The sequence below is a fragment of the Chiloscyllium plagiosum genome, unplaced genomic scaffold, assembly GCF_037043375.1.
Source record: "Chiloscyllium plagiosum isolate Xiang-an unplaced genomic scaffold, Cpla_swu_hap1 HiC_scaffold_2, whole genome shotgun sequence".
NCBI lineage: Eukaryota > Metazoa > Chordata > Chondrichthyes > Orectolobiformes > Hemiscylliidae > Chiloscyllium > Chiloscyllium plagiosum.
The window spans coordinates 24,313,051-24,340,151 of NW_028270140.1; the positions used below are offsets into that span (position 1 = coordinate 24,313,051).

The following is a 27,101-nucleotide window of genomic DNA, read 5'->3' on the forward strand; positions in this document are numbered from 1 at the left end:
CATTGTTTAACCATCCTCCTTCCTTTCATGTTCTTAAAACCTGCCTCTAACTTTTTCTGATTATGATGAATGGACATTGAACTGAAATGTTAACTGGTTCTACCTCCAAATATGCCACTGGATACTTCCAGCTTTTTAAAAATTATTTCAGGTTCCCAACATTCAGGCTGGCATGGTGGTTCAGTGATTAGCACTGTGTCTCATGGCACCAGGGACCCGGGTTCGATTCCAGCCTCGGATGATTGCCTGCGTGGAATTTGTACATTTTCCCCATGTCTGCGTGACTTTCCTCAGTGCTCCGGTTTCCTCGCATAATCCAAAGATGTACAGGAAACGTCATTGGCCATGCTTAAATTGCTTGTAGGAATGTGTAGGTTAGGTGCATTAGTCAGGGGTAAATATAGGATAGGGGAATGGGTCAGTATGGGTTACTCTTTGGAAGGTCGGTGTAGACTTGTTGGGCCGAAGGGCCTGTTTCCATACTGTAGGGATTCTAATTCTAAAAGAGTGACAAAGGCTTCCAGGCAAAACAACACCTAGAGTACTTTGCTTTAGTTGCATGTGCATTATCATACCTATACCACAGATTTTTTGATCTAGAAGCCTTGTGTGGGGCATAAAGACTGGAATGGACCACATAAACTCAATGCCCAGTTACATGCTGTATATTCCATGTGATTCAATAAGAAATGACAATTCTTATTAAACTGGAAGTGTGGCTTCTGGAAGATTGAAAGGTGGGGCAAGAGTCAGAAATGGAAGACTAGAATACACATGATGCCTTAAACTAAAAAAAATGGGATTAGCTTATCGAACTCAGTTGTAAATTTTATATCAATAAAAGGTAGCAATGACCATGCTGCAAGGAAAGTTATGGTCTAATATTGATAGGGAACTAGAACTGAAAAGCAGAAGTAGAATCCACTTAAAGCCCGGCTCTTGATTAGATGGAAAGGATACCTCTGTAAATTTAGGCAAAAGTGAGGACTGCAGATGCTGGAAACCAGAGTCTAGATTAGAGTGGTGCTGGAAAATCACAGCAGGTCAGGCAGCATCCGAGGAGCAGGATAACTCTGTAAATTGGTCTTATTTCCTTGAGAAATGGTAATTCATTATGAGACCAATCATTTCATTATATCTTCTTTTTAACTGCTGACAATGTTTCAGGTGACAACCAGCTAGTTGGTTAGGCATAAAGCAAGAGCTCAATCTGATGACCATTAAGAAACAAAAATCATTTAAGTCAACTCAGATTTTGTAAATCTGTAATCAGTCATTTATTTGTTGGCAAACAAGATTCACTTTTACAACAAATATTAGTAATGAGGTCATTCAACTTGGAAACCATACAAAATGGATCATAAATTAAAAAAAAAGGAATGACAAATTGTGCTGCTAAGATCATTACTAAAGGGATGCCTACATCAACTAATTGTCAAATAAATAAATTTCCTGTGAGGGAAGGAAAGAAAAAAAGATCGAGTTCATCTTTTTTCACTTCAAAATAACTTTCATTTTAATAAGTCAATATTTTTTACCACCACGGTACAAGTGCCTAGTGCTTTGACTAGATTTAACACAAAAATGCTTCTACTTTTTATTTTTCCACATGCATGAGTTCCACTATTTTCTACCAAGACTCCTTGGTGTCTAGAAGAGTGCCTAGCTCCCTTTGTGGACTTTCATTGCTGATCACATTTATGAATAACATAGTGCATTGTAAACAAAAAGTACTTGCTGTAAATCCTAATCCTTAATTCTTTCTTCTTGCTGGCAAAAAACATGACTTCACTTCAAAGTACACAGTGAGAAAAACCTAAAACAGTTTTTTAAAAAACATTTTTTCTTAGTATTTGTGATCACCTCACTATAAAATGAGCTTTATAAACTGTGATCTTCAGAGGAACTGTCTGGGGGAAGAAGCCCAACATAAAGACTTATGGAAAAAAACACTGCTCCTACTAGCAAGACAAAACTTGCAAGACCAGCACAACAAAAACTGTCTTGTTCACTACATCAACAGGGACATAAGTTTGGAGGAAAAAAGCATACTACAATATATGTGCAATGTTGAGTGTCTGTACATAGAAATAGTTCAAAATTCTCTTGTCATTAGTTTTATAATCAGAATCATTACAGCGAAACATAAAGTATGTATCTAGCATATAATTTGAATAATTCCCTTTCTTGGAGATTGGAGAGGTTTCCTTTATGATTGTAGGAATTCGGCAGCTTGATAAACTGCAGCATCTAAGTTGTGAGAGAGAGCCACGACTGATATACAGTGGTAATAAAAACAAGAAAAAAAGAAAGCAATCCATACCCTTGCACCAGTATAGCTGGCACTGACTTACACCAAGCCTCAGTTAGAAGTCCTCAAGAAAATAGACACTAGAGAAAAAAGGCTAAAAACATAGCATTATTGAAGGAAGCAAAACTGAATGTCGTTTCAACATACGTGTCCAACCCTCTCAATCAGTTCAGAAATATTTTTATTTTTTTTGCCTTAAAACAGACTATTTCCTTATCAGTTGCTTCCCACGCAGTGCCTCGCTAGGTTGGGTCTGAATAAAAAACTTTTCAAAGTAGTTCAGCAGTTTATCAACAGCATTTAGATTCAAGCAGACACACATTGTTTCACTTGGTTCCAGGCAACCAGAACCAGCTATCCAAGTTAGTCTTTGCCCCTATAGACTAGTGACCAAATGTGATGGTCCTTTTGAATTCCCTTCAGGTGAGGAACCTTCTTTATTGGGAGGAACAATAAATCCATCACTGCTTCCACGTCCTAGCTGGTAGTAAGTATGAAGTTGCTGTTCATGGTTCCTGGAGCCTAGATTCGGCATACTTTTATAATACACATCATCACCGTCACTACTTTTAGTTGCTGGAGGAGCGCTTTGGGTCTGAGCAGCACTACCATCTGCCACGGGCACACCTGCCAAAGCAGGCATGCTGGTATACAGAGAATCCCTGTTGGGTGACTGCAGTTCTTCTGTGTGCTCATTGGTTAGCAAAGGAAAAAAGCTCTCACTGTGATCTTGAGGGATCCGTCTTCGGTTGGGATACTGATGGGCCTGATGGTTCTCTACTGAATGCGCCCTTTGTGGCAACAAGGGGGCATCTGACTCCTCTCTAATGAGTTCCAGTCCTAGGCTTTCTTCGTGGTTAAATGAAGTAGCATCATCGAGAACGACTGCATCGTCTTCACTGCTGTTTCCGATGTTGTTCACTAATTTGTTCATGAGGTTCCTGTTCTGTTCGTTGGAGCGCTCGTGGTTGTTCAGATAGGAAGGGATGTAGTTGGACGTGAGTTCTTTCAGGATCTTTTTCTCTAAGGCCGTTTCATTGTGGTTGTACCCACGGTCAATAATTTGCACACAATCACTCAGGTATTCTCCACTGGCAATACTGTAGCTGTTGCCATGGTTACCATTCAGTGGTAGAGTATCCATGACACTTGTATCCCTCGCATTGTTCAGCAACACCTCTGAAAGATAAGACAGGAATCACATTAATCATGACTACAGCTTCTGGCCTCATCTGGGAATTAAAGGGAGATCACAGCATCTTGGGTAACAGGCTAGATATGCTAAAACTCAAATAATAACTGTGCAACAATCATTTCAAAGCTTCAGGAATCAATATAAGCTCTAATGAATTCATTAGCAAGTTACAAGGATTGCACACAAAGTGCACTTTCAACACAATCTACCTTCTTCACAGCATTGTTCATGGTGTTCAGGAGAGAGAAACTCACAATGCATTTGGGGAGTTTGAGTGTGCTTTGGAAACACAGAATAGCTACAGAAAACATACTTCTTCGTGGGAGAATCAAGAAAAGTGGGATGGGGGGGGGGGTTATTATCATAAATTTTGGGTGAATAAGTAAGCACTTATTCCTGCAAAGCAAGTTTGAGTCCCTTCCCAAAAAGACTTTGGATGCTGAATTAATTGGAGATTCCCTCCTTTGTAAACATAAGCTTGTTCAAAGTGTGCTGTCTGTGTCCTAACTCGAACCAAGTCCCATTCACTGTTGTGCTTGCTGACCTACACCGGTTAAGCAACATCTCCATTTTAAAATCTTTGTTTTCAAATTCCATTCTAGCCTAATCTTTCTCTCTCTCTAGAATTTCTTGCGGCAAACACAAGTCATAATCTATTTGGCAGAACAGGCTAAAGAAATTTGAAGACCTAGTCTTAAAGAAATCTGTTAACAACAAATGGAGACAATCCCTTTTATTAAATCTGAGAAGCAAATTTAGTGTTATGAAGTAGATCAAGATTACGTCTTTGTACTGTTACCTGAGGTACTGAGGCATCAATCGCCCATGAGTAACTTTAGCTTTCAAGGAAATCCTCACTATTTAGCAGATTATATACCAACTCTTCATACTGAGACAGCACCTTCTAAACCAGTGACCTCTAACATCCAAAGGGACAAAGGGAGTAGATGTATAGGAAAGCTACCCTCCAAGCTGCACACCATCTTGATTTGCATCTTTGTTGTCACTCCTTCACTTCTTGCTTGACCAAAATCCTGGAACTCCCTTTCTAACTGCACTGTGGGTAAACCTACACCACGTGGACTTCAGTGGTTCAAGGTGGTGGCTCAAGGTGGACAACTAATAGAGTTACAATTTTCAGGAAGGGAGGCAGGGATAAACCAGGGGATTACAGACCAGTGAGTCTCACATCATTGCTAGGGAAACTATTAGAGAAAACTCTGAAGGATAGAATTGACCTCTACTTGGAGAGGCAAGGTTTAATCAGCGATAGACACTATGGCTTTGTCAGAGGAAGGTCAGCCTATTTCATTGAATTTTTCAAGGTCATCAGATGTGTCAATGAGGGTAGTTCAATTGATATTGTTTGCGTGAATTTTAGCAAAGCTTTTGAAAAGGTCCCACATGGGAGACTGATAAAGGTAAAAGCATATGGAATCCAGGGTAACTTGGTAAGATGGATCAAAAATTGGCTTTGTGGTAGGAAACAGGGTAGTGATAGAGGCTGTTTGTGGAAGCCAGTGTCCTGTTGTGTGTTACAGGGATCAGTGCTGGGTGCCTTATTTTGTGTGATACAGACGTAAACAATATAGATGAGAATGTCGGGGCAGGGGTAGGGGGGGATGATAAATAAATCTGGCTAATAGTGAGAAAAAAGGACTTAAGTGACAAGATGATACAGATTGTCTAGTCAGATGAGCAGATCAGTGGTATATGGAATCTAATCCTGATAAATATGAGGTATGCATTTCGGAAGAGCTAACAAGTTAAGGGAGTACTCAATGAATGGCAAAACACTAGGAAGCTCAGAGGAATGGAAGAATCTTGGGTTGCTTGTCTACAGATTCTTAATGGTGGCAGGAGAGTTTAACAGGGTGGTTAAGGTAGCACATGAGACACTGTCTTACTCAATTCTGCTGTTATAAGAGTAGGGAGGCTATGTTGAAGCTGCACAATATATTGGTTAGGCCACAGCTAAAGTACTATATGTAGCTTTAAACATCACACTGCAGGAAATATATGATTGCCCCAGAGCATGCAGAGAAGAATCACCAGGATGTTGCCTAGCATCGAAGCGATGAAGAGAGATTGGAAAAGCACGTGTTGTTTTATTTTAAGAGCAGAGAAGGCTGAGGGAGGAACCTGAATGAGGTGTATAAAGATCATCATAAGCATTGTCAGGGTCGGTAGGAGGCTTTGAGAGAGGATCTGAGGAAATTCTTTTCAGCCAGAGGGTGAGAATCCAGAATCTGGAAAGTAGTGCCTGGGAAGGTAGTAGAGGCAGGATGCCTCAAATTAAAAAAAAAAGACAATGGATGAACACTTGAAATGGCATCAGATTCGAGGCTGTGGGCCAAGTGTTGAAAACTGGATTAGTGTAGATGGGTCAGCACAGATTCAATGCACCAAACAGCCTCTTCTGTGCTGCATGACTCTATGACCACCTTCTTCAGACAATTAGAGATGGGTAAAAACTTTCTGAGGTAGCCAATGATGTGCAAATACTGCAAAAGAATTTAGAAAAACCTTACTGCAGTATTCATCACTGAAATTATGGGGCAACACAACTAAGTGGTGGATTACAAAAAAGGATCCAAACGTAAGGTATTATGGATGTGGCTTTTAAGTAAATAGGACATTTTAGGTTGTCATAACTTTCTCAAAACACTATGAAAAGGTTAAGTTAATGAAAACAAAAGATCAGATGAAAGCCTTCCTCACCACAGTATCAAGTATAGTTAGATTAATGCAGAGCAAAAGTTGCATGATTATCATTGTTATTCTATGGAATAATGTCTTAATTAATTCAAATCCATGTTTGTTATGTACTTTAATTTAAAAAAAAACTTAACAATTAGATATGATACCAGCAAAGGATACATACTGCATAATTTTTGAAAGATTTCTAGTTTCCTTTTGAATGGCAAAACCTGTACATTAGTAAATATTTTCATTTTTAACTGGTTATATTGATTACTTAGATTTCAAAGAGTTGTTGCACATCTAACTGGACACACACCACAGACAATTTAAAAAAAGCACAATGGTGCATATATACATATAAAACAAATTACAAACAGAGCTGACTGACAAAGATGAAATCCTCAACTAACAGCAAGACCACCCATTTGGAAGAATTAATGTACACAAAATGGCTCCAGTTGGTACAATTGAAGAAGAAAACATTTTAAAATTTAAATGAAGAGAAACAAAATCATTTACTAAATAAAGCAGTTTCTGCTCAAGGCTGCTGCTACCATTAGGTAGTAAAGGGCTGCTGTGGGACTTCTTCAAAATGTATTTCACATCCTTAATTAATGCAATAAGAAGTTAACCTATCTAGATAGATAAACTGGGTTATTTTCCCTGATTAAAGCAGTTACCTGTCCAGAATACAGGTTCTTTTACTCAATTTGAAAGGCCAAATTTTCCCCTCTCCCCTTCATCATAGATGTTTTCCTGAAGTCTGAGGCAAACAACTTGATGGACCACCTGGACTATGTGCACTGAACACAGAACTCAGTGCAATTAATTAAAATTAAATAAATAGCATATGAATGAGTTAACCCCAGCTTGTACTCACATCATGGATAGATGGAAAATATTGTGCAGTTGTTTACTTCCATAACCTGATGCTCAATTTCAATTTAGGTCCACCTAAGTCTAACGTATGTGGGTATAGTGACAACTCTCTCAGGAAAAACCAATGTTAATGGGAGATCTTTGAATATTATATGTAAATGCAATGTAGTCCTGAACAATACCGTGACTACCAGCTGTGTGGCAAATCTCAAATTTATTTATTAATGTGCCTGGACACACTGGATATTTCACTCAAGGCTAAGAGAAGAAAACTTGAGGGGCAAACTAATTCAAAATGTTTTTCATTCACTGAATGAATTCAAATTCAAGCATCTCAATCACACTGTATATCCCCTTTACAGAATGCTTTTTCTTCAGGTCATTAAATAATTCAGTGACACTAGAAGCCAAATTATAACCAGTCAATAATGACAGATATTTGCGGATAATGGGTGATGAGCAACACTGCAGAGTAGAATATTGTCCTCCCAAAACTTCCTGATTAGACTTAACCAGATTTAGTAGAATTCAACTGGATAGATTTGGATACAAAGCTAAAGGGAACACTAACAAAAAAACTATATCTATAAACATTTATTCACTTTTCAAAAACAAATCTCCTTGTTCAACTCTTGTTATACCACAGTTATCGCCTAGATTTGGCGGGAAGAGAATGGTAACTAAAAGAATTACATTTGATATGCAATGTTTAGTTTTACTCCCATACTTGTCTCTCTGTAGGGCTCTAAAGGACAGCATGAAGAAAAGGAAAGAAAAAACACAAGTAAGCATACAGCGACAGTAGAAGAAACATGAATAAAAGCAAATAGATTGATGGTATGCAGAAAATATCTAACAAATCCCATCTTCACTACACATAATAAATGGCTAATTTAAATGTTTTTAAGCTGAAAACAAACAATCGCACAATTCAAATGATAACAAATATGCTTGTACTACTCATATCAGAATCACCCACATGTAACTGTTTTATAAAGACTGCAACCCCTTCACCGGTTTATTGTTATCAAGTCAATGATCAAATGACAAAGTTCTGTTTGAATCTGGTTTTATTAATATTTATATGAAACATCCATGCTGGAAAGGTAGAACAAGACTGATGCTTAAATTGATACCTGCGCCGGTGAAAGGGTTGGAAAATATAAGACCCCTTTGGTTGGCCTATAGAGGCTGTAGCGAATAACTATCTAAATTTGTAGCTATCTAAAGACTAATATTTCAGTCCCATCACACCAATGTTACCATACATATTGTTGAACATTTTGTTAGTAGTTTTCATGGCCTCTCCTCCCCACAGATTCTAGCCAGATGATCAGAGTGACTGCTACTTTACTTTACAAAAGGGTGTATTTTCCACTGGCTTCCTCAGTTTACATCCAAAACTAATTTGGCTAAATGTTCAAAAACAAATATAAAACAATGTTAAATGCGTAACAATATATGCAGTCAAGCCTCCTTACCACAACAAGTGGAACATTCTAAAAATTCTAAATAAGTGCTCGACCCAGCCTCAATCAAGAGCTGGAAAAATGTGGTGGAAAACGATAAGTTTAAGACATTTGTATTCTAAAATGAGGTTTGACTGATGGTAAACTGGTGAGAGACAGCTTTCTAGCTTCAAAGCAAGAAGCAAATTACATTCAAAACAGATGAATTGAAAGTCGGTGAGAAATTAACATTCCCAACAACTGATGACCATTGTCCACTGTGAAACAGAAAGATTAAATTGAAATGATCAAATATTCTGCTGTGAATTATTCTTCTGCAATCTAATTTCTTTTTGGAATACAGCCTCCACAGACCATAGATGGGGTATTGCCAATATAGTGAAAAATTTGGAGTAGCACACCTTGTGTGTTGTACATGCTGACTGAGGGGTTGTTATAGACTGCTGATTCCGCAAGCAATGTGTTATAGGGATTGTTAGTGCCATGAGGACGAAGAAGAGCATTGGTTATTAGATGGTTAGCCATAGCCCCTGGAGCAGCCAGACGGAGAAAGACAAACAAAGAAAAAAGATCAATCAGGCAAATGTAGGAAAATAAAATATTCTTAATGGTAAAATTTGAAGTCACATTATTAAACAAGCTGAATAGAGTCAGACCTGGAATGTTGAAATTTACAAAGAAAATTAATAAATGCCTTAGACAATGTAAATGCATTTGCAAATGGGCTAACACAATCAATGCTGGTTTTCCTTATAACCTACTCTATAAAACAAACAGATTCAGTCAGAGTTATTACTTGATTTCTTAGAATTACCCACAGGTAAATTGTAATATCAAGCCTCTTATATAAAAAAAGACTTGCATTCCAATTGATTTTTTTTCTGCAAACTTTAATCATTTCCGTTCCAATTTGCAACAACAGCTTAAGGGTTCCATAGTTTATTACTTCAATTTTCCCAAGACCAAAGCACAGCTGAGAAATAGAGCGGTGACATTATGGAAGAAATATGGATTTACAGATAATGAAACAGAAGACACGGAAAGCGATACTGGATATGGACTCCACAAAATTTCAAAACATGAATCAACCTCATCCATATGCAAGCATCGGGGTCAAAAAATGCACTTTTGGAGATAACACTCTGCGTTAGTCATGTTCAGATTAAAGATGCTTGTATTAGTATTAAACAGTGTTTCATAGAATGGGATTTGTGCCTTTCTGCAAGGATGCTTTGCTAATATTGAATACTCTCGGAGGACTGTTGCTGAAAATCAATTTCCGTGAATACTGTTAATTTGGATGCATTCTGGAGATCTTATAGGTGTTGAATTCTGAACACATTTCAAATTTAATAAATAGACCATGTTCTCTGTAGTACAGTATTGATTATAAATTTAAATATTGATAGGTTCTGTCTCAACTCAATTAAAAAACAATGAAGCAAGCCCAAACAAGGGTAATTGCCCCACAATGGATTAAACCCCTTGTTGTTATTTACTAAATGTTATTTGCACAAGTACCTGACTTGAGTATCAAGAGCCCTTTTTTCTAACCATAAATCAAATTATTTATTATTTCCATATGACCAATTTGATTCCCTACAGTGTGGAAACAGGCCCTTCAGCCCAACCAGTCCACACCAACTCTCTGAAGAATAACCCACCCAGACCCATTTCCCTCTGACTAATGCACCTAGCACTACGGACAATTGAGCATGGCCAATTCATCTGACCTGCATATCTTTGGACTGTGGGAGGAAACCGGCGCACCCGGAGGAAACCCACACAGACGCAGGGAGAACGTGCAAACTCCACACAGACAGTCGTCCGAGGCGGGAACCAAACCTGTGACCCTGGTGCTGTGAGGCAGCAGTGCTAACCACTGAGCCACCAGACCGCTCAATTGCTGAATTCCTATTAGAATCATAGCGATGTACAGCATGGAAACAGACCCTTCGGTCCAACCCGTCTATGCCGACCAGCTATCCCAACCCAATCTAGTCCCACCTGCCAGCACCTGGCCCATATCCCTCCAAACCCTTACTATTCATATACCCATCCAAATGCCTCTTAAATGTTGCAATTGTATCAGCCTCCACCACTTCCTCTGGCAGCTCATTCCATACTCGTACCACCGTCTGTGTGATAAAGTTGCCCAGTTGGTCTCTTTTATATTTTTCCCCTCTCACCCTAAACCTATGCCCTCTAGTTCTGAACTCCCCGACCCCAGGGAAAAGACTTTGCCTATTTACCCTTGGTGTATAGATTTTTGACAAACTGCTCTCCTCATTGGAAAAAGTGGTACTGCAAATCTACAGACTTATCTCTTTAAACTTAGATTAAGTTTAAAGCGCTTGGTATTTCTAAGACTATTATTATCCATCTTTCTGTGCTCAAAATGTTGACAATTTTTCCATCCAATATGCCCCCATATTTATAACACGCTCAGGTAAAAAATTATACATAGCTTCCTGCACGAGTAAAATGGGTGGATGATTGCATCTCATTTTACATTTATCAAGCACTATTCAAACAAGAAGAAATTGCCTGTAAAATGTAACTTCCAATACAGGTTTTGTAGGTTTAACTCTGCAGCATGGATTCTGTACCAACTTGGACATTTAACAGAAAATTCACAACCAGGAAAAATACATGTTCATTTACTTTCAGTTTCTTGACAGCTTTTCATGGAGTTGAATTCTCTTTTATGGAGACTGCAAATATTAGATAAATACACTTAATAAAATTTGAACGTTTTTCGAGTCTTAATGGATGTGGCCGTACATCAGGAGTAACTCAGTAATGCATTAAGGTAGTGGAAAATATCACAACAGCCATTCAACACATCACAACACAAAGTCCTCTGTGCGATCACTCATCATAGTAAACAGTTTGGAACAAAGGTTAGGACACTGTCATTTCAAAAAATTGTCAGAAACAAAACTTGCATTTCATACCTTTCAAAGAGAGTATTCAAATGCATTGAGGTCCTGGATGGCTCTGAAAAATCTATTTAATTTGTAGAACATGAGAAAAGGTGGTGTTTCATTTGTGTTGTTTGAATGGAAGTTGAAAAACTTCCATTCAAAAATAGATGTTTTAAGAGGTCTAAAAAAATCCTACAATACTAGAGGTTATCAAACCTATTTTGTCTCTGCTGGGTGTCTGAAACAGCAGTACGTTTACTCCACACAGTTTTGGTCACAGTTTTGGTCAATTTAGCTCTAATTTGTTCTTACATTTTAAACTCTCGTTTTGAAGAAGTATTTATAGGATCAACTTCCACTACTTTTTCAGGCTGAGCGTTCCAGATTCCAACAATGTTGAATGAAATAATTTCTGCTCATTTCCCTCCTTCAAGATTTTTTTGTCAAAGATTTTAAATCAGTGGGGCAATTTTCTCCTCCCTGGAGGTGGCGAGGTAGATGGCAAAGGTAAATAACTATGCTCGTAGACAATGCACAATACAAACTCACATTTTGCCTTTGCAACAGTTAGGACAAGGAGGCCCACTGGGGATTTTTGGAACCCCGATTAATTAATGCTTTTGAGCGTTCAATTAATAGATACTTTAAGGGTTTCAACCAGCCTCCCATTGGATTACTTGCCTTCCCAGTAGATGAGCAAGTAGTGACTGGTCAGCCAAGTTGCCTTGATTTTGCAGGGAGGAGGGGTGGAGGAGAGGAGTTCTCTCCAATCCCTGCAATCTGGCTTTAAGTGTGTGGCTGTTGAAAGCTAACCCCTGTTCTTGCCTCCAACCTCCCCACAGCACCCACCCTATCAGACCTGAAAGAAAAACACTGACCTTCTTTGCTGTTGAACCCCTTCTGGCCAAGCCCTCAAGCAGTGATTTCGGGATCTGGAAGCTCTTGGCCAATGTAACAAGGTGGGTCTCCAAGAGTGAGATCTGTGATTCGCCAAGAGATTCACCAGTCAGCTCTTGACAAGCTAATTATTCTCTGCCACAGAAAGCATTTTCAGGCCAAAGCGTTGAATGTTTTCAGGAAGGAGTGGATATAGCTCTTAGGGCTAAAGGGATCAAAAGGTATTGGGAAAAAGTGGGAACAAGGTGGTGATCAGCCATGATAATACTGAATGGTGGAGGCTTGAAGGGCCAAAAGGCCTACTCCTACTCCTATTTTCTCCATCGATATTTAAGTGAACCTTGATCTACTGGGATTTCTTGTTGGAAGGTGTAGTTGTCAGTGGCCACTGAAAATGCCTGTTCCCACTACTTACGCCATGGTTTTCCATTTTGTAGGCTATCACCTCTGGATATTGACCTATCTGCTAAAGAAAACTTTTTTTTACTTAATCTTATTAATTACATCAGCTGTTAAACTTCTCTATTCCAAGGAGATCAGCACAAACACTCCTCATAACTATAATCTGCCATCCATTGCAATATTGGGATAAATCTTCCCTGTAACCTTTTACATCTTTAATAAAGTCTGCAGTCAAAATGAACCACAACCATCCACCTGAGATGTAACCCCATGATTTGTAAAGTTCTAGAATAAACGTATTGCTTTTATATTTTATTCTTTGATGTGTAAAAACTAGAAAACCACATACTTTTGTAACAAACACTTGTCCTGCTAACATGTATGCACACTAAGGCATCTCGATTCTTACCCATTTTAACAATGCACGTCATTTATTGTTTATAGCCTTGCCATTTAGTTCACCTGAAATGCATTCTTCACACCTGCCCACAGTAAGTTTCAGCTGCCACACTTCTGTCTGTTTCTCCATTTCTGTTTCATACTGAAGCTTACCAACTTTTCTGATCATTATCTACAACTTTGCAAGGTGCTATATCTGCTGTTTCTGACAACTGAGTCGAGGTTATGGATAAAAATTTCAAAGTGTGCGGTTCAAAAATAGACCTTTCTGATGGACACCACAGCAAACCACCTTTTAGTCTAGAAATAATGACAAACCATCCACTTTCATTTTTAATTTTTATTGGTAGAGTTTGGAGTTAGAAACCGCAACTTTGCTGAAAACTGACAGCTATGCATAATATTTATCATTGTAGTTTCTTAGTGTTCCAGAATGCAACACAAACCTTCACGCATACAAAGAAGGCAATGGTAAGTCAGCAAGTAAAAAAAAGATAAGCTTAATTTTTCAGAATAATTTTCAGCCTGCATATTCAGTTAATATATTCTTACCCATTGATTATTCTCCATCCAAAGCTCGATAACACTTATCGTGGAGTTATTTATATTTCCTCAGCCATTTTAATATAAATACAAACTATGTGTCATGTGAAATATATAGTTTATTAATTTATGTTTTATGCCTCTATTTGACAAGAGACTTAAAAATTCAAAAGCAACAAATTATGTTACGATGCAGAGAAGTGAAAAATAAATGATTTTTAAAATTTTAACTTAGGAGAATTGGTACCTGTACATACAAATCGAGTTCTGTTTGACTTTAATATTAAACCTCTGATTACCGAGAATAAATTACATCTGTATCATGCATGATTCATGCTGACTATCATGTCAGCAATATCTGGTAATCACAAATTAATCCTGGGAATAGAGCTCATACAAATTAAAAAGTATTTTCCTCAAATAAATGCAACAAGACCAAGAGAATGAAGAATTTTGCATTGTGCAGAAAGGTCAAGCCACAATTCCTGAAGGGACTGCATTCTATTTGACTGATCCTATGTTTTTGTCAACTAAAAACCCATTCTGCCCATGAAGTATATTTTAAATTTCAACAGATAGTCACTTTCTAGATAAATTGGATTTCAAAATGGTCAAAAATGAACACCACCCACTAATTGCCCATTTATATTAAGATTATTGTAAAATGCCACATAGTGTCAAGTTTCACGGACCTCCTTTATTTTCAATAAAATATCCAATACATTATAGTCCTATTTTTTTGTCAAGTAAACCATAGTCCACAATAAAAAAAGGTCAATATGACACAAAGGGATAACTATTAGAAATAAAAACAGAAATTGCTGGAAAGACTCAGCTGGTCTGGCAGCATCAGTGGAGAAAAAATGGACTTAATATAGGTCCAGTGACCCTTCTTCAGAACCAAGCTTTAACTATTAGGCTGTGTAGCCTAAAGCAGATTAAAAAAGAAATTCCAGGCCGCTTGGCAATCTTCAAAAATTCATAAACCCCCAAGCTTCTAAAAGTGAATTGCCGCAGTCAACAACATTAATACTAGAAAATCTTCCTTAACATACTTACCAATGGTGTAATGAACAACCTACAGAGATTTATTGCACCCCTGCAGAAGCCTAATTACAGCATGAAATATTTACAAGTGGCTTCTCTTATAAACGTGAACACAGGAAATTTTAATGAGTCAGTAAAAAGTATGATTTCATAAACATTGAAGTGCAGACTTTTCAATGCATTGTGGATACACATTCATATGAATATACACAGAAACAAGAGTGTGTTTGTGGAGATTACTATTTGTTATTAAAAAACAAGTTGAATGGATTAAGATTTAAGATTTTCTTCAGATCCACAGTGTTCCATATTAACAAATATATCATAATAAGGAAATTAACAACTTTTGGCATTACATTTGCTTTCTTTCTCTCAAGGGTTGACTAAATCCCCTTTCCTCTCAGTGAAACTAACTTACCTCAGACTTTTGGCTCTGCAGGCAACATTGGACAGGTTTGGGAACCTGGTGTATTAAATTTAAGAATAAATTTATCCAAATCAGCCTATGGTTTTCAGGCAACGGGTTTATCATACAAAACCAATGGCAACAGCTTTCAGATTCTTTAAATTTGAGACTGTATTTTTGTTCTCTGTTAATTACACTTTTCAACAGTGCATAAACAAGACCATGCTGTCCATCATGCCCAACTCAGTTCTCTGAAAAGGTAGGAATTGCTGTACGATGTGCCTGGTTTTCATGTAAACTGAGTATGTTATGTTCAATCTGTGCTTACAGACATTTGAACAAATCCATAACAGGACCAATTCTGTACTGACCTTGGCTCTGTTACTGAAGAAGGGCTTATGCCCGAAACGTCGATTCTCCTGCTCCTCGGATGCTGCCTGGCCTGCTGTGTTTTTCCAGCACCACATTTTTGAACTCTGTTACGTGGGGCTACACACTATTTGGTGCTGATACATAAGGGCCTAGAATAGGGCACCGTCAGTATCTGTTCTAAAGAGTTCCCAGTCATAAACTTATGCTCTTGGTGTTCCCTGTATTTTCTTTAATTTTTATTTTTAAAACATTCAGCTATTTTCCCTTTCAAAGTTAATTTGGATTTTGCTGCGACACCATTACTTAAGGCATTTCATATACTAACAACTTTCTGCATCAAAATTTTCCTTCAGTCTTTTGGCGATGGTCTTAAAAGTATGAATTAATTATCAGGTCGACTTCTCCTTCTTGGTCTCACTATCACTTAATTTTGCCTTCCAAGACCTTCCCTTTTATTATTTAAAAGGCTCTGGCTGACCACTCATTCATCGGCTACTCCATTTTGTCTTTTATCCTATAGTTTGTTTTACTCTGGTTCTTGCTACCTAAAAGCTGGTCAAGTCAAACAGTTGCTAGTTCTGATGAAATGTCTCAGACTTGAAATATGGACCAGGATTCTTCAGTAGGCATTCAGAAATAGTGAGTGGGTCTTGATTCAAGAACTTTTGACCCCTCTCCCTGATTTTGTGATTTTACCCCCAAGGTCTTTCAAGTATAGAGTCTGATTTGCTTAACAAGAGCATACATTCCACTCCCAACCTAGCAAACTTCATTATCGAGATAGATGTGCCTTAATCATGGAATCGCTACAGTATAGACAGATGTTATGCAGCCCATCGAGTCTGCACTGTCCCTCTGAAGAACATTTCACCAAGACCCAATCCCCTCGCCCACCATATTAATGTAACCCCACATTTCTCATGGCTAATCCACCTAGACTACACATCCCTGCACACAATGGGGCAATTTAGTATGGACAATCCACCTAATTTGCACATCTTTGAACTGTGGGAGGAAACTGGAGCACCCAAAGGAAACTCACGCATATACGGGAGGAATGTGCAAACTCCATGTAATCACCCAAGGCTGGGATTGAACAGAGGTCACTGATGCTGTGAAGCAGCAGCACTAACCACTGTTCCACCCTAAATGTCATGCCATTCTCTGCAACTTTTGGGAATTGGGGCCAGCTTTTAAAGAAACCATGCCTCAAGGCCCCTGACAGGTGTCATAAATTAGATAATATACATACCCATATTGGTTATTGTACTCTTATGTCTATTTACCCATTATTTGGAAATAATGAATCCTACAGTGACAATGGGAAGTATAAAAAAAGTACACAGCAGTGATCCATTACACTCTTTCCCAAGGGTGTAGCACTGTGCGTGTACTACACAATATGGACTCAAGCAGTTCAAGAAGGCAGGCAGCTTGTCATTGACAGATAGCAATGGCCAATAAGTACTGGCCCATGCAATATCATTCACCTTCCAGGAAAAAGAAAACAGAGATTCCTAAAAAAAAAATCATTTTACCAATAGCTAGTAAAAGTGTCTATCAACTATTCTGAAACAACAGTAGCAGGCATTACAAGTTTAAAAAAAAAACTTCCTTTAAACCAATGTAAAATAAACATTTTGAAGTTGATAGCATAGTTCTGAGGACCAGAATTGCTCATCAAGCAATATCTTCCTTGGGGCTCAGGGATTTCAATATAATAATAGATACCTGACTTGTCAGCCAAGAAATACAATAGAGATGGGCTATTCTATCAGCTTCTTACAAGATGCACAGGAGGAGGCTGTAGTTTACCTGATTCATGAGTGGAAATCCAGGCCATGAATGTCTTCTCTCTTTACAAATTGAAATAACTGCACAGAGGTCGGTATCCCGACATCAAGTCACCCTTTATTTACATGCGCACTGTACATGGGCTGTGACCAGCCAGTTCAAAGCCAGTCTTTAGATTGAGGAGACTTTCTAAATCTCCTTTTTTAAATTTTATTAAACAATACAGTTTACAAAATAGTTAGCATTAACAGCTGTATGCAAAGAAACAGCAATTTTACAAGGGGAGGAGCAGCAGCAAAGCCAGGCCCCATACACTACTGTTCAACCAGTTTTCAGGGAAATGAGGACAAACCTCAAATCCCAGTTTCAGTCATCACAAAACAGTAACAATGACAAGTACATATAAGACAGTCCAATTACACAAAGAAAACTAGCGCATAAAAAAAATCTCCTGTTCATATCTGTCAGCCAGGGCTCCCTGATTGGCCCAGGTTAACAACCTTATACAAGAATCTCATAGTCAATGAGATCCACCTGGCCATGGCTCTAATTACTGCCTCATTTGCTGAGGATTTCCAGAATTTTCAGTTTTTATTTCATTGCGTTAAATCCCCCACCCCCATCACTACCTGTTGCCTCTGCAGCAACTCTTAACATTTGTTCGATATTTATTACTTGCTGGTTTGTATTGTCTGAACTACACAGCCAGATCTGACATATAGGTAATTTTACTGGACTAACGATCCAAAGACATCAAAATCTAACTCGGCAGCTGGGAGAATTGAATTCAATTAATTAAATACTGGTATAACATGCTCGTCATTGATCATGATTGGGAAACTGATGATTATCATAAATACTGCTTGATTCATTAATGTCCTTCAGGGGAGGAAATCTACCATCCTAATCTGATCTGACGTATATATGACTTCAAATCTATAGTAATGTGGTTGACTTTTCACTATCCTCTGAAATTGAGGGGCAAACACCTTTTGTTGCATCAAGCTGCTATAGAAACATCAAGCACCGAACGTGTAACTTAATCTCATGGATTTAGAATCCACGGTGGCAGCTCACCTTGACAGTGACACTCAAATTCCAAGAATGAATAATGATACACCTGAGCACAGCCCTGTCATATCATTGACTTCTAATCTTGAATAAAAACACCAAATTTTCTTACTGCCGACAGTTCCAGCTGTGGATGAACTAATGGGATTTAACAAATGGAGTCTCATGGCTGTCACGTTGGGTTCTATAGCGCCACTGGAGTCATGATCTAAACGTTGTTGCTGTTGCCAGTGTTTGCACAGCGCGCTGAACTTTGCATCCTTCTCAGAACAGGGCACCCACTAGTTTGTACTGGGAGCACTCTGCAGAATGGTGTTATGGAGGTGTCAAAGTCATTCTGCAGAGTGCTTCCAGTAAAACCTACTGAGTGCCCTGTGCTGGGAAGGATGCAAGCTCAGGTGCACTGTCTGAGCACTGGCAAGAGCAGCAATGTTCAGACCATGAAGCCGATCAGCCATTCTTGTTGGTTTTGAGCACAGTTTGAAACCCTGTAGGTCCAGTGAACTGCAGTGTCAAATCTCTCAATGCACACTGGCCCTCCTACTGCACTGCTTGAAGGCTAAACAAGTCATCAATTTAAGGTTTTGATCTCTGCTATAGCTTGGTTTGTGGAAACACTGTGGATTTTGTTTGGTATGGTGCTGTGGTGAATTTGTGCATATGTGGAAGGAGGGCTGAGGATTTGTGTGGCACCAGAAATGAAACTGAATTCAAAGCTCTTACTGTTTTGATTTAGTTCATAATAGAGGGCACAAAACTGTAACCAAACATAATTGAATGACTATATTTCAGATCTGAAATGTATGACAAAATAATACATGTTGGCCAAGCAATGCTTATTGGAATTTTATGCATTTAACTTTCTAACATAAACTGTTGGGTGCTATCACAATGGTAGTGATAAATCCAAGTTTCTGACAGTGTTCAGATACAAATCCATCGTAACTGGAACTTCATACGTTCATAAGCACAAGAGAAGATTGCAGAATTTCTAGAACAACTAACAAATAACCTATGGACCAGTCTAAAGAAAACGCACATCAATTCGATTATGTTAAATATTAAATGCAATATAATGGAGAAAAGTAGGATGAGAGGGCAATATACCAAGACCAACAGAGAGTCCATAAAAGGTCAGAAACTACAAGGCAGAAGTATCCGTATTTTGCATCAGCAGCATTGTAAAGTGTTGCTGGGACCAATGCCTTCCTGTTGGGCTTAGTTTTTTAAAAAAATTGAAAGTTGTCAGTACCATTCATGATCCTAAGTGAACAGCAGCAAAGTAGGGAGCAGAAGCTGTCCTACACTGTGGTACCTTTTGTTGGAGGGCCTGGATAATTGGCTAGTTTTAATACATTGTTAACCTAGCATGGACCAAGAATTTTCTATTCAAATACAAAGATACCTTGAAAAATAATTTAAGATTAATACTTTTATTTCCAAGTTTTTTTGACTGAAGGTGATGATTGAACTGAATTACAATGGGCTGGGCATGATGATGATAATGATAATGAAACTGTAATGTTTGCAGTAATTATTCCAATGAACTGACAGCAATTTTTGCAAAAAAGTTCCTCTGATAAAAGGTCATCAGAATGAAATGCTAATTGTTTATTTTTCTCCATTGATGCTGCAGGTTTGATGGTCGTTTCTAGAATCTGTGGAGTTCTTTTTCTCTGATTTCCTGTCTCTGTTGAATTTCCCCTTTAGATCAATTTCTGGAATCTACACACATGCATTGTAATGGAGGCACATCCCGAAGATGCTGTCAGTGGTTCTACATTTCTCCAGAGATCATCCCTCAAGAATGTAATTAATGAAGGTTAATCAAATTGATGAGAACTTCCATTTCTGCAATGATTATTTTGTTGCAAGGATTCTTGAAAAAGATGTTTTTCAACAAGTCATGTTGAATGAAGTGTATTTTGGGATTTTTTTTTTACAAATTTCATAATTACTGTCAAATTACACTGGTGACCCTGAATAACTAATTTCATATTTATGAAGTGTTAGATTTCTCTGAAATGAAATTTAAAAATGTTTATTTTAAAATATAAACATTTTTAAAAGCTTGTTAATTTTTTTAAAATTTCTACCTCAATTGATCATAATCATTTAGTTTGTTAAACAAAACGTTAATTACAAATTCTAAAAAAGGGTCACTTGACTCAAAATGTAACTCTGCTTTCACTCCATATTTGTTGTCAGACCTGCTGAATTCCTCTAGTAATTTGTGTTTTTGTTTCATTTCTCCAGCATCCACAGTTCGATGTTGTATTTTATTTAAGTGAATTGCAATGACAGATAAAACATATGTCTAACTTTCTAGTTTATTACAAGTAAATATTTCATATTGGCTCCTTACCTGATTGATAACATTATCGCTGCTGCGTGTCAACACATTCGCTGGACTCGGTGCCAGATTTAATCTGTCATTGGGAAAGGGGATAACCACACCACAGTCTTGTGGGTAGCTTTTTTCAAGGTCAGCAGCAAGTTCCACCACTGCCTGCAAAATCTGGGCTATAGTCTGTCTTACTTTGAATCCTTTCTAGTAGCTATAGCTTTGAATCAATTTGCTACAGAACTAATTATAACAGCTGACCAACCCAAGTTGAAAATACATTGGTGTTCGTTTCAAATGGCTAAAACGTCTTTTAAGGTAATTTACCTTTTGACAAGTTATTGAAACGGATGGCACAATGAAAAACAAAATGAAACCGTGGACTTTAAGTATTAAAGCTTCATACATGGCGCAGAAAAAAGAAAATGCAATCGGAAAACTAATTAATTGAAAATTAAAATTAAATGACGATTAAATCTTTGGAAGTTCTCAAATGGACAAAAGCTACAATAAAACAAGGATCAACTACTGCAAAAATCCCTATGCCCTAGCCCAAAACAATGTGCAGCTTCCCAAATTCAGTGAAGATCTAACACAAAGAGCTTAATATTCACAAAATTCATGACATTCATGACTTTTCGAAAGCCATACCCTGAGAACATTCCTTAATTAAAACAGGTTTTTTTTAAAACTCTCCCTCCCATCCCAATCCATATTCAAATATCATTTAGTTTTACTAGAAAGCAGTAGCAATTTAATAAAAATGTAACTTGACATGATATTTTGAACTGAAAATATCAGCTTCTTGCTATATCATGCATGTTTCATTAAATACCTGATCAAGTTACTACAGCAACTCCAATTGTTGAGTTGTTTTACCTTTTTCTAATGGCCTTAAAAAGAGAACAGGGTTTATAATACGGGATTCTAAACTTCACATAATGTTTTTGTTAGTTTATCCAATAAAGTGGCCTCTTTTTTTTGATTTATAATGGATCAACTCAGTAATGTCAAATAGTCAGAAATCCCATCCAGATACACTGCTCCACCATCAATGCTATATCATTTGTCTTTTTTGACTGTAAAGCCATGTTTTGGAGAATTGGGTTGGGTATACGTAGGACAGCAACTCTATCACACACAAACAGAGATTACTACAGATTCAAGAGTTCCTGTGAACTTAAAAAATTATGTCCTTCAATCCGATTACTAAGTATGAGTGAACTGCTTTCTTCAGAAATGGAAACTACTTGCAGTTCACGTGTCGACATTTGAAATTAGCTGTAAGTGCCAAAGAAAATACACATTTCTATGACTGCAAAATTAATATTTTTATTTTGCGTTTTGCTTCAACATATATTGTATCCAAATAGATTCAGTAGTAGCCACTAAACTAATATATTCATTCGATAAAAGCTACTGCGGATGCTGGAATCTGAAACCACTCATCCCACGCTCTCAACAACTTCTTCAACCTCATCCCATTTTCTCCAAATCAAAGGTGTAGCAATGGGTACCCACATGAGTCCTAGCTATGCCTACCTTTTCATGGGGTACGTGGAGCATTTCTTGTCCCAGGCCTACCCGGTTCCCCTCCCACAACTGCTTTATCGGTACATCGATGACTATTTTGGTGTGGCTTCATGCTCGCGTCTTGACCTGGAAAAATTCATAAACTTCGCTTCCAGTTTCCATCCCTCCATCATCTTCACCTGGTCCATCTCCGACACTTGCCTTCCTTTCCTTGACCTTTCTGTCTCCATTTCCGGCAATAGTCTATCCACTAATATCCATTACAAGCCCACTGACTCCCACAGCTGTCTGGACTGCAGCTCTTCTCACCCTACGTCCTGTAAGGACTCAATCCCTTTCTCTCAGTTCCTTCGCCTCCGCCGCATTTGTTCCGATGAGGCCACTTTCCAAAGTGGTGCTCTTAATATGTACTCTTTCTTCTCCAACCGTGGCTTCCCACCTACAGTTGTTGACAGGGCTCTCGACAGCGTGCGGTCTATCTCCCGCGCCACAACCCTCACCCCCTCCCAGAACAAGGATAGGGTCCCTCTTGTTCTCATCTTTCACCCCACCAGACTTCACATGCAAAGAATAAACCTCCGTCATTTTCGCCAACTCCAACACGACGCCACCACAAAACACATCTTCCCTTCCCTCCCCGTCTGCATTCCGCAGAGATCGTTCCCTCTGGGACAACCTAGTCCACTCCTCCATCACACCTAACACCTCTCCCATCACACACGGTACCTTCCATCACACCTAACACCTCTCCCAGCTCACACGGCACCTTCCCATGCAATCGCTGAAGGTGCACCACCTGCCCCTTTACCTCTTCCATGCTCACCATACAAGGCTCCAGATTAAGCAGCATTTCACTTGTACCCCTTTCAATTTGGTCCATTGCATTCGTTGCTCCCAATGTGGTCTCCTCTATATCGGAGAGACAAAACGCCAACTGGGTGATCGCTTTGCTGAGCGCCTTCAGTCTGTACGCAATCAGGTCCCGGACCTTCCCGTGGCTTGCCACTTCAACACACAATCCTGCTCCCATGCCCACCCTTGGCTGTCCTTGGCCTGCTGCAGTGGTCCAGTGAAGCTCAACGCAAACTGGAGGAACAGCATCTCATCTTCTAACTAGGCACGTTACAGCCTGACGGTCTCAACATTGAATTCAACAACTTCAGATAATTTTGTTTCATTTATTTTATTTATCTTTTTTATTTTTTTTCACTGTTCTGTACCTCTTATTTCTTGATTGTCTCCCTTTCTCTTGCTCCCCACTCTCTCATCACCTTTTTCCTCTCCTCTTCCCCCTTTGCTACCCTTCTCCCCTGTTTTCCATTTTGCCTCTGCTTCACACATCCCCCCCAACCCCCACATATTTTGTCACATAGTACTGACTTCAGCCTTGGTCATTCACAGCTCCTAATCTCCCTATAATCTCTCTATGCACTGTCATTATCACGTCTTTATTGCTACCTTTGCTCTGGAGCCATGACTCACCTTCTCTCAGCCTAGTATAAATACCTTCCTATTTCTCCCCCTTTTTTAGCTTTGACAAGGGGTCAGTTAGACTCGAAACGTCAGCTTTTTTCTCTCCTTACAGATGCTGCCAGACCTGCTGAGATTTTCCAGCATTTTCTTGTTTGGCAATATATTCATTCTCCTTTAACAGTTAACTGATTCAAAATTAGTTATATTTCTCTATGTCACCGTTGTACGGGTAGAGTTAGTGCTTTGGACATGATCAACAATTTAGGTGGAAATTGCATTCAAGCTGTGCTTTTTTTCCCAAATTGAGCATTTTGGTCTGGTTTTCACTCAAAGTTACTTATTAATCCAGCTAAAAGTAGGGTTATCATTCAAGGTAATTATTACTGCCCTCCACATGAGCGACATGACACCCCAAGCAGGTGCTCTACTCCAAACTCTGAAATGACAGGCCATCTCCAGGTGGACAGAGGAAGCACTTCAGTAATACCCTCAATGCCTTACTGGTGAAGGGCAAAATTCCTGGGAATCACTGGCCCAAGATCGTCCAAAGTGGAGAAGCACAATCCGGATAGATGTCAAGCACCTCGAGACTGGCCGTCAGTAAAAAGCGCAAGTCAGGCAAAAACAGCTAAAGGAATGCACTGCCACACCAACCCCTTTTCGAGACCGTCTTCTGCTCCAAGTGTAACAGAACCTGTGGAAGCCACATCGGTCTGTATAGCCACTTACAGACTCACCCTGAGAGTCGAAGGGAGTCATCCTCAGCTGCGAGGGACCACCAATGATGATGAATTATTACAATCAAGTATCCAGCTGACAACTTGAGTCACCTGACTTTTTAACAACCGAAAGTTAACTTCAGAAAGTATTGAGAACAATTTACAAGTTTCATTGGTGCACACTTGTCAGTTTCTTAACAAACTAAATATTTTTCCAATATTTTAAAGCTGCCTAATGATGTTCTCGTCGCTCAATTTTAAGAGCCGTTCCAAAGATCTGTAAATGGGTATATTAGTAGAAACTAGCTCTGGTCATTAATTCAATTTGAGGGATACGGCCACTTCTATGGCAGGACAAGCAACATTTATATCAATTCAAAGGTTATGGAAACTCAGTTTGTGCTAGATGCACCAAATCCAGTCACATATCTCCTATTCCTCACTTCAGGAAAAAAGTCCCAGCATGCTTCACTCCTTTTAGAAGTGTTGACATGGGTTAATTAACTCTGGGTGATTTATGAAAGAAATGGAAACGATTCATAACTTCAGGAGGTGTGGAAGGGCAGCATCTATTTTAAGCAAATATTTGTTGATCCTCTTGAATGGAGAGTGAAATCAATGTCTCAAGCTATCCAAAAGTGACAATGCAAGTTACTGAGTAAAAATTACACTCTCAAAACAAAGCAATTGGAAACAGACAATGAAAAACCACTTGTGCAAACAGCTTGTTCAAATTTTACTTCTAGATAATCTCTTGCTTTGTTTATTGCTGGGTTTCATCTTCTAAATCTGCGCCAACTTATTGAAAACAAGAGTTTGCCTGCATGTATTTTATTTATTTGGGAGAATGTAGAAAAGATTCACAAAATATGGTTCCAGAGATGATGGACTTCAGTTCCAAATTTGGAAGAGAAAATTTAGAGGAGACTTGATAGAGATGTTCAAAATTATGAAAGGACCGGACAGAGAGAAACTGTTCTTGAGGCGGAGGAATCAAAAATTAACATGATTAAGGAAAAGAAGTGCGGTGACATAGGATACTTTTTTTTAATGCAGTGAATAATTAGGATCTGGAATGTTTTATCTTAGAGCATTGAGCTAGATGTAAATCATAGATTTCAATGGGAAATTTAATAATTCTCTTTTGAAGTGGTAAAAAGTATCTGTGGCACACCGTCAAAGCAAGGGAAGTGAGACTAGCTGAGAAGCTCTGAGAGACAGTCAGTATGGACACCGTGGGCCCTGTGTTATAACAATTCTAAGTTTCTACTTGAGCAATTTTGGAGCTCTGCTCTAATCTATACAGACAACTTAATTACATAGAACATAGAAGAATACAGCGCAGTACAGGCCCTTTGGCCCTCGATGTTGCGCCGATCCAAGCCCACCTAACCTATACTAACCCACTATCCTCCATATACCTATCCAATGCCCGCTTAAATGCCCATAAAGAGGGAGAGTCCACCACTGCTGCTGGCAGGGCATTCCATGAACTTACGACTCGCTGAGTGAAGAACCTACCCCTAACTTCAGTCCTATATCTACCCCCCCTTAATTTAAAGCTATGCCCCCTTGTAATACCCGACTCCATACGCGGGAAAAGGTTCACACTGTCAACCCTATCTAACCCCCTAATCATCTGGTACACCTCAATCAAGTCACCCCTAAACCTTCTTTTCTCTAATGAAAACAGCCCCAAGTGTCTCAGTCTTTCCTCATACGATCTTCCTTCCATACCAGGCAACATCCTGGTAAACCTCCTCTGCACCCGTTCCAGTGCCTCCACATCCTTCCTATAGTATGGCGACCAAAACTGCACACAATATTCCAGATGCGGCCGCACCAGAGTCTTATACAACTGCATCATGACCTCAGGACTCCGGAACTCAATTCCTCTCAAGCTGAGAGTAATTCATCTCCCAAAATATCAATTTTCCTGCTCCTCGGATGCTGCCTGACCTGCTGTGCTTTTCCAGCACCATTCTAATCTTGACTCTAACCTCCAGCATCTGCAGTACTCACTTTTGCCTCATAGCCTATTGTCTTGCCATCAGATGCGATCCACCTAACTGCAAGAATTTATACCACCTATATAAGTTTGAGATTAATATGCTTGAGTTAAATTGGTGTTAGTTGAATGCCTTGTTATTAAGTGGAATATTTTAATAATATTCTAAGCTGATGAACTCAAATTGAGATGGATTTTTGATGATTTGTAATTCAGAGTCAGAAAAATTATGGTGGCATTTGTCCCCTAATGTCAAATGTCACTTCCTGTTTTACACTCAACAGATTTACATATCTTTGAATACAAAAATTGCCATTAACTACCATAATTAGGCACTGTTTTTAATACATAATTAAAATTTACCTGTAAAACTTTTGATATATTTGAGAGTGGTAATATGCTACAATTTAATTAATGCAGTTGCAAATAAGTGTATGACGGCAAAAGCATTTTCACTCAGCATCAAGCTGAGAGTAATCTTATTTTGAGAGTGAAAATGACAGTTTGATAATCATATAAAATGACTTTCTTAATGTATTGGGCTAAATGGTTAATTTCATTGTAAATTTAAAATCTTGCAAAATGTCCCACCCTGATACCCAAAAATTA

The 27,101-nt window shown here is 38.6% G+C and overlaps 1 protein-coding gene across 17 annotated transcripts in view; it reads right to left on the bottom strand.

Moving 5' to 3' along the window:
* Nucleotides 1-1,253: 1,253 nt before the first annotated feature.
* LOC122563699 (adhesion G protein-coupled receptor L3) overlaps nucleotides 1,254-27,101 on the bottom strand; it is a 681,177-nt gene continuing 655,329 nt past the window's right edge. For 7 of the 17 annotated variants that reach the window (XM_087995292.1, XM_087995289.1, XM_043717974.2 and 4 more), the window contains 3 exons: nucleotides 8,959-9,087; nucleotides 7,816-7,833; nucleotides 1,254-3,490 (listed from right to left, as the gene is read on the bottom strand). In XM_087995292.1, the coding sequence (XP_087851418.1) occupies nucleotides 2,688-3,490; nucleotides 7,816-7,833; nucleotides 8,959-9,087 (950 nt within the window). In that variant the 3' untranslated portion in view covers nucleotides 1,254-2,687. Of the gene's footprint in view, nucleotides 3,491-7,781; nucleotides 7,834-8,958; nucleotides 9,088-27,101 lie in introns of all 17 variants that reach the window. The other 10 variants (XM_087995327.1, XM_087995347.1, XM_043717966.2 and 7 more) reach the window with 5 other exon arrangements.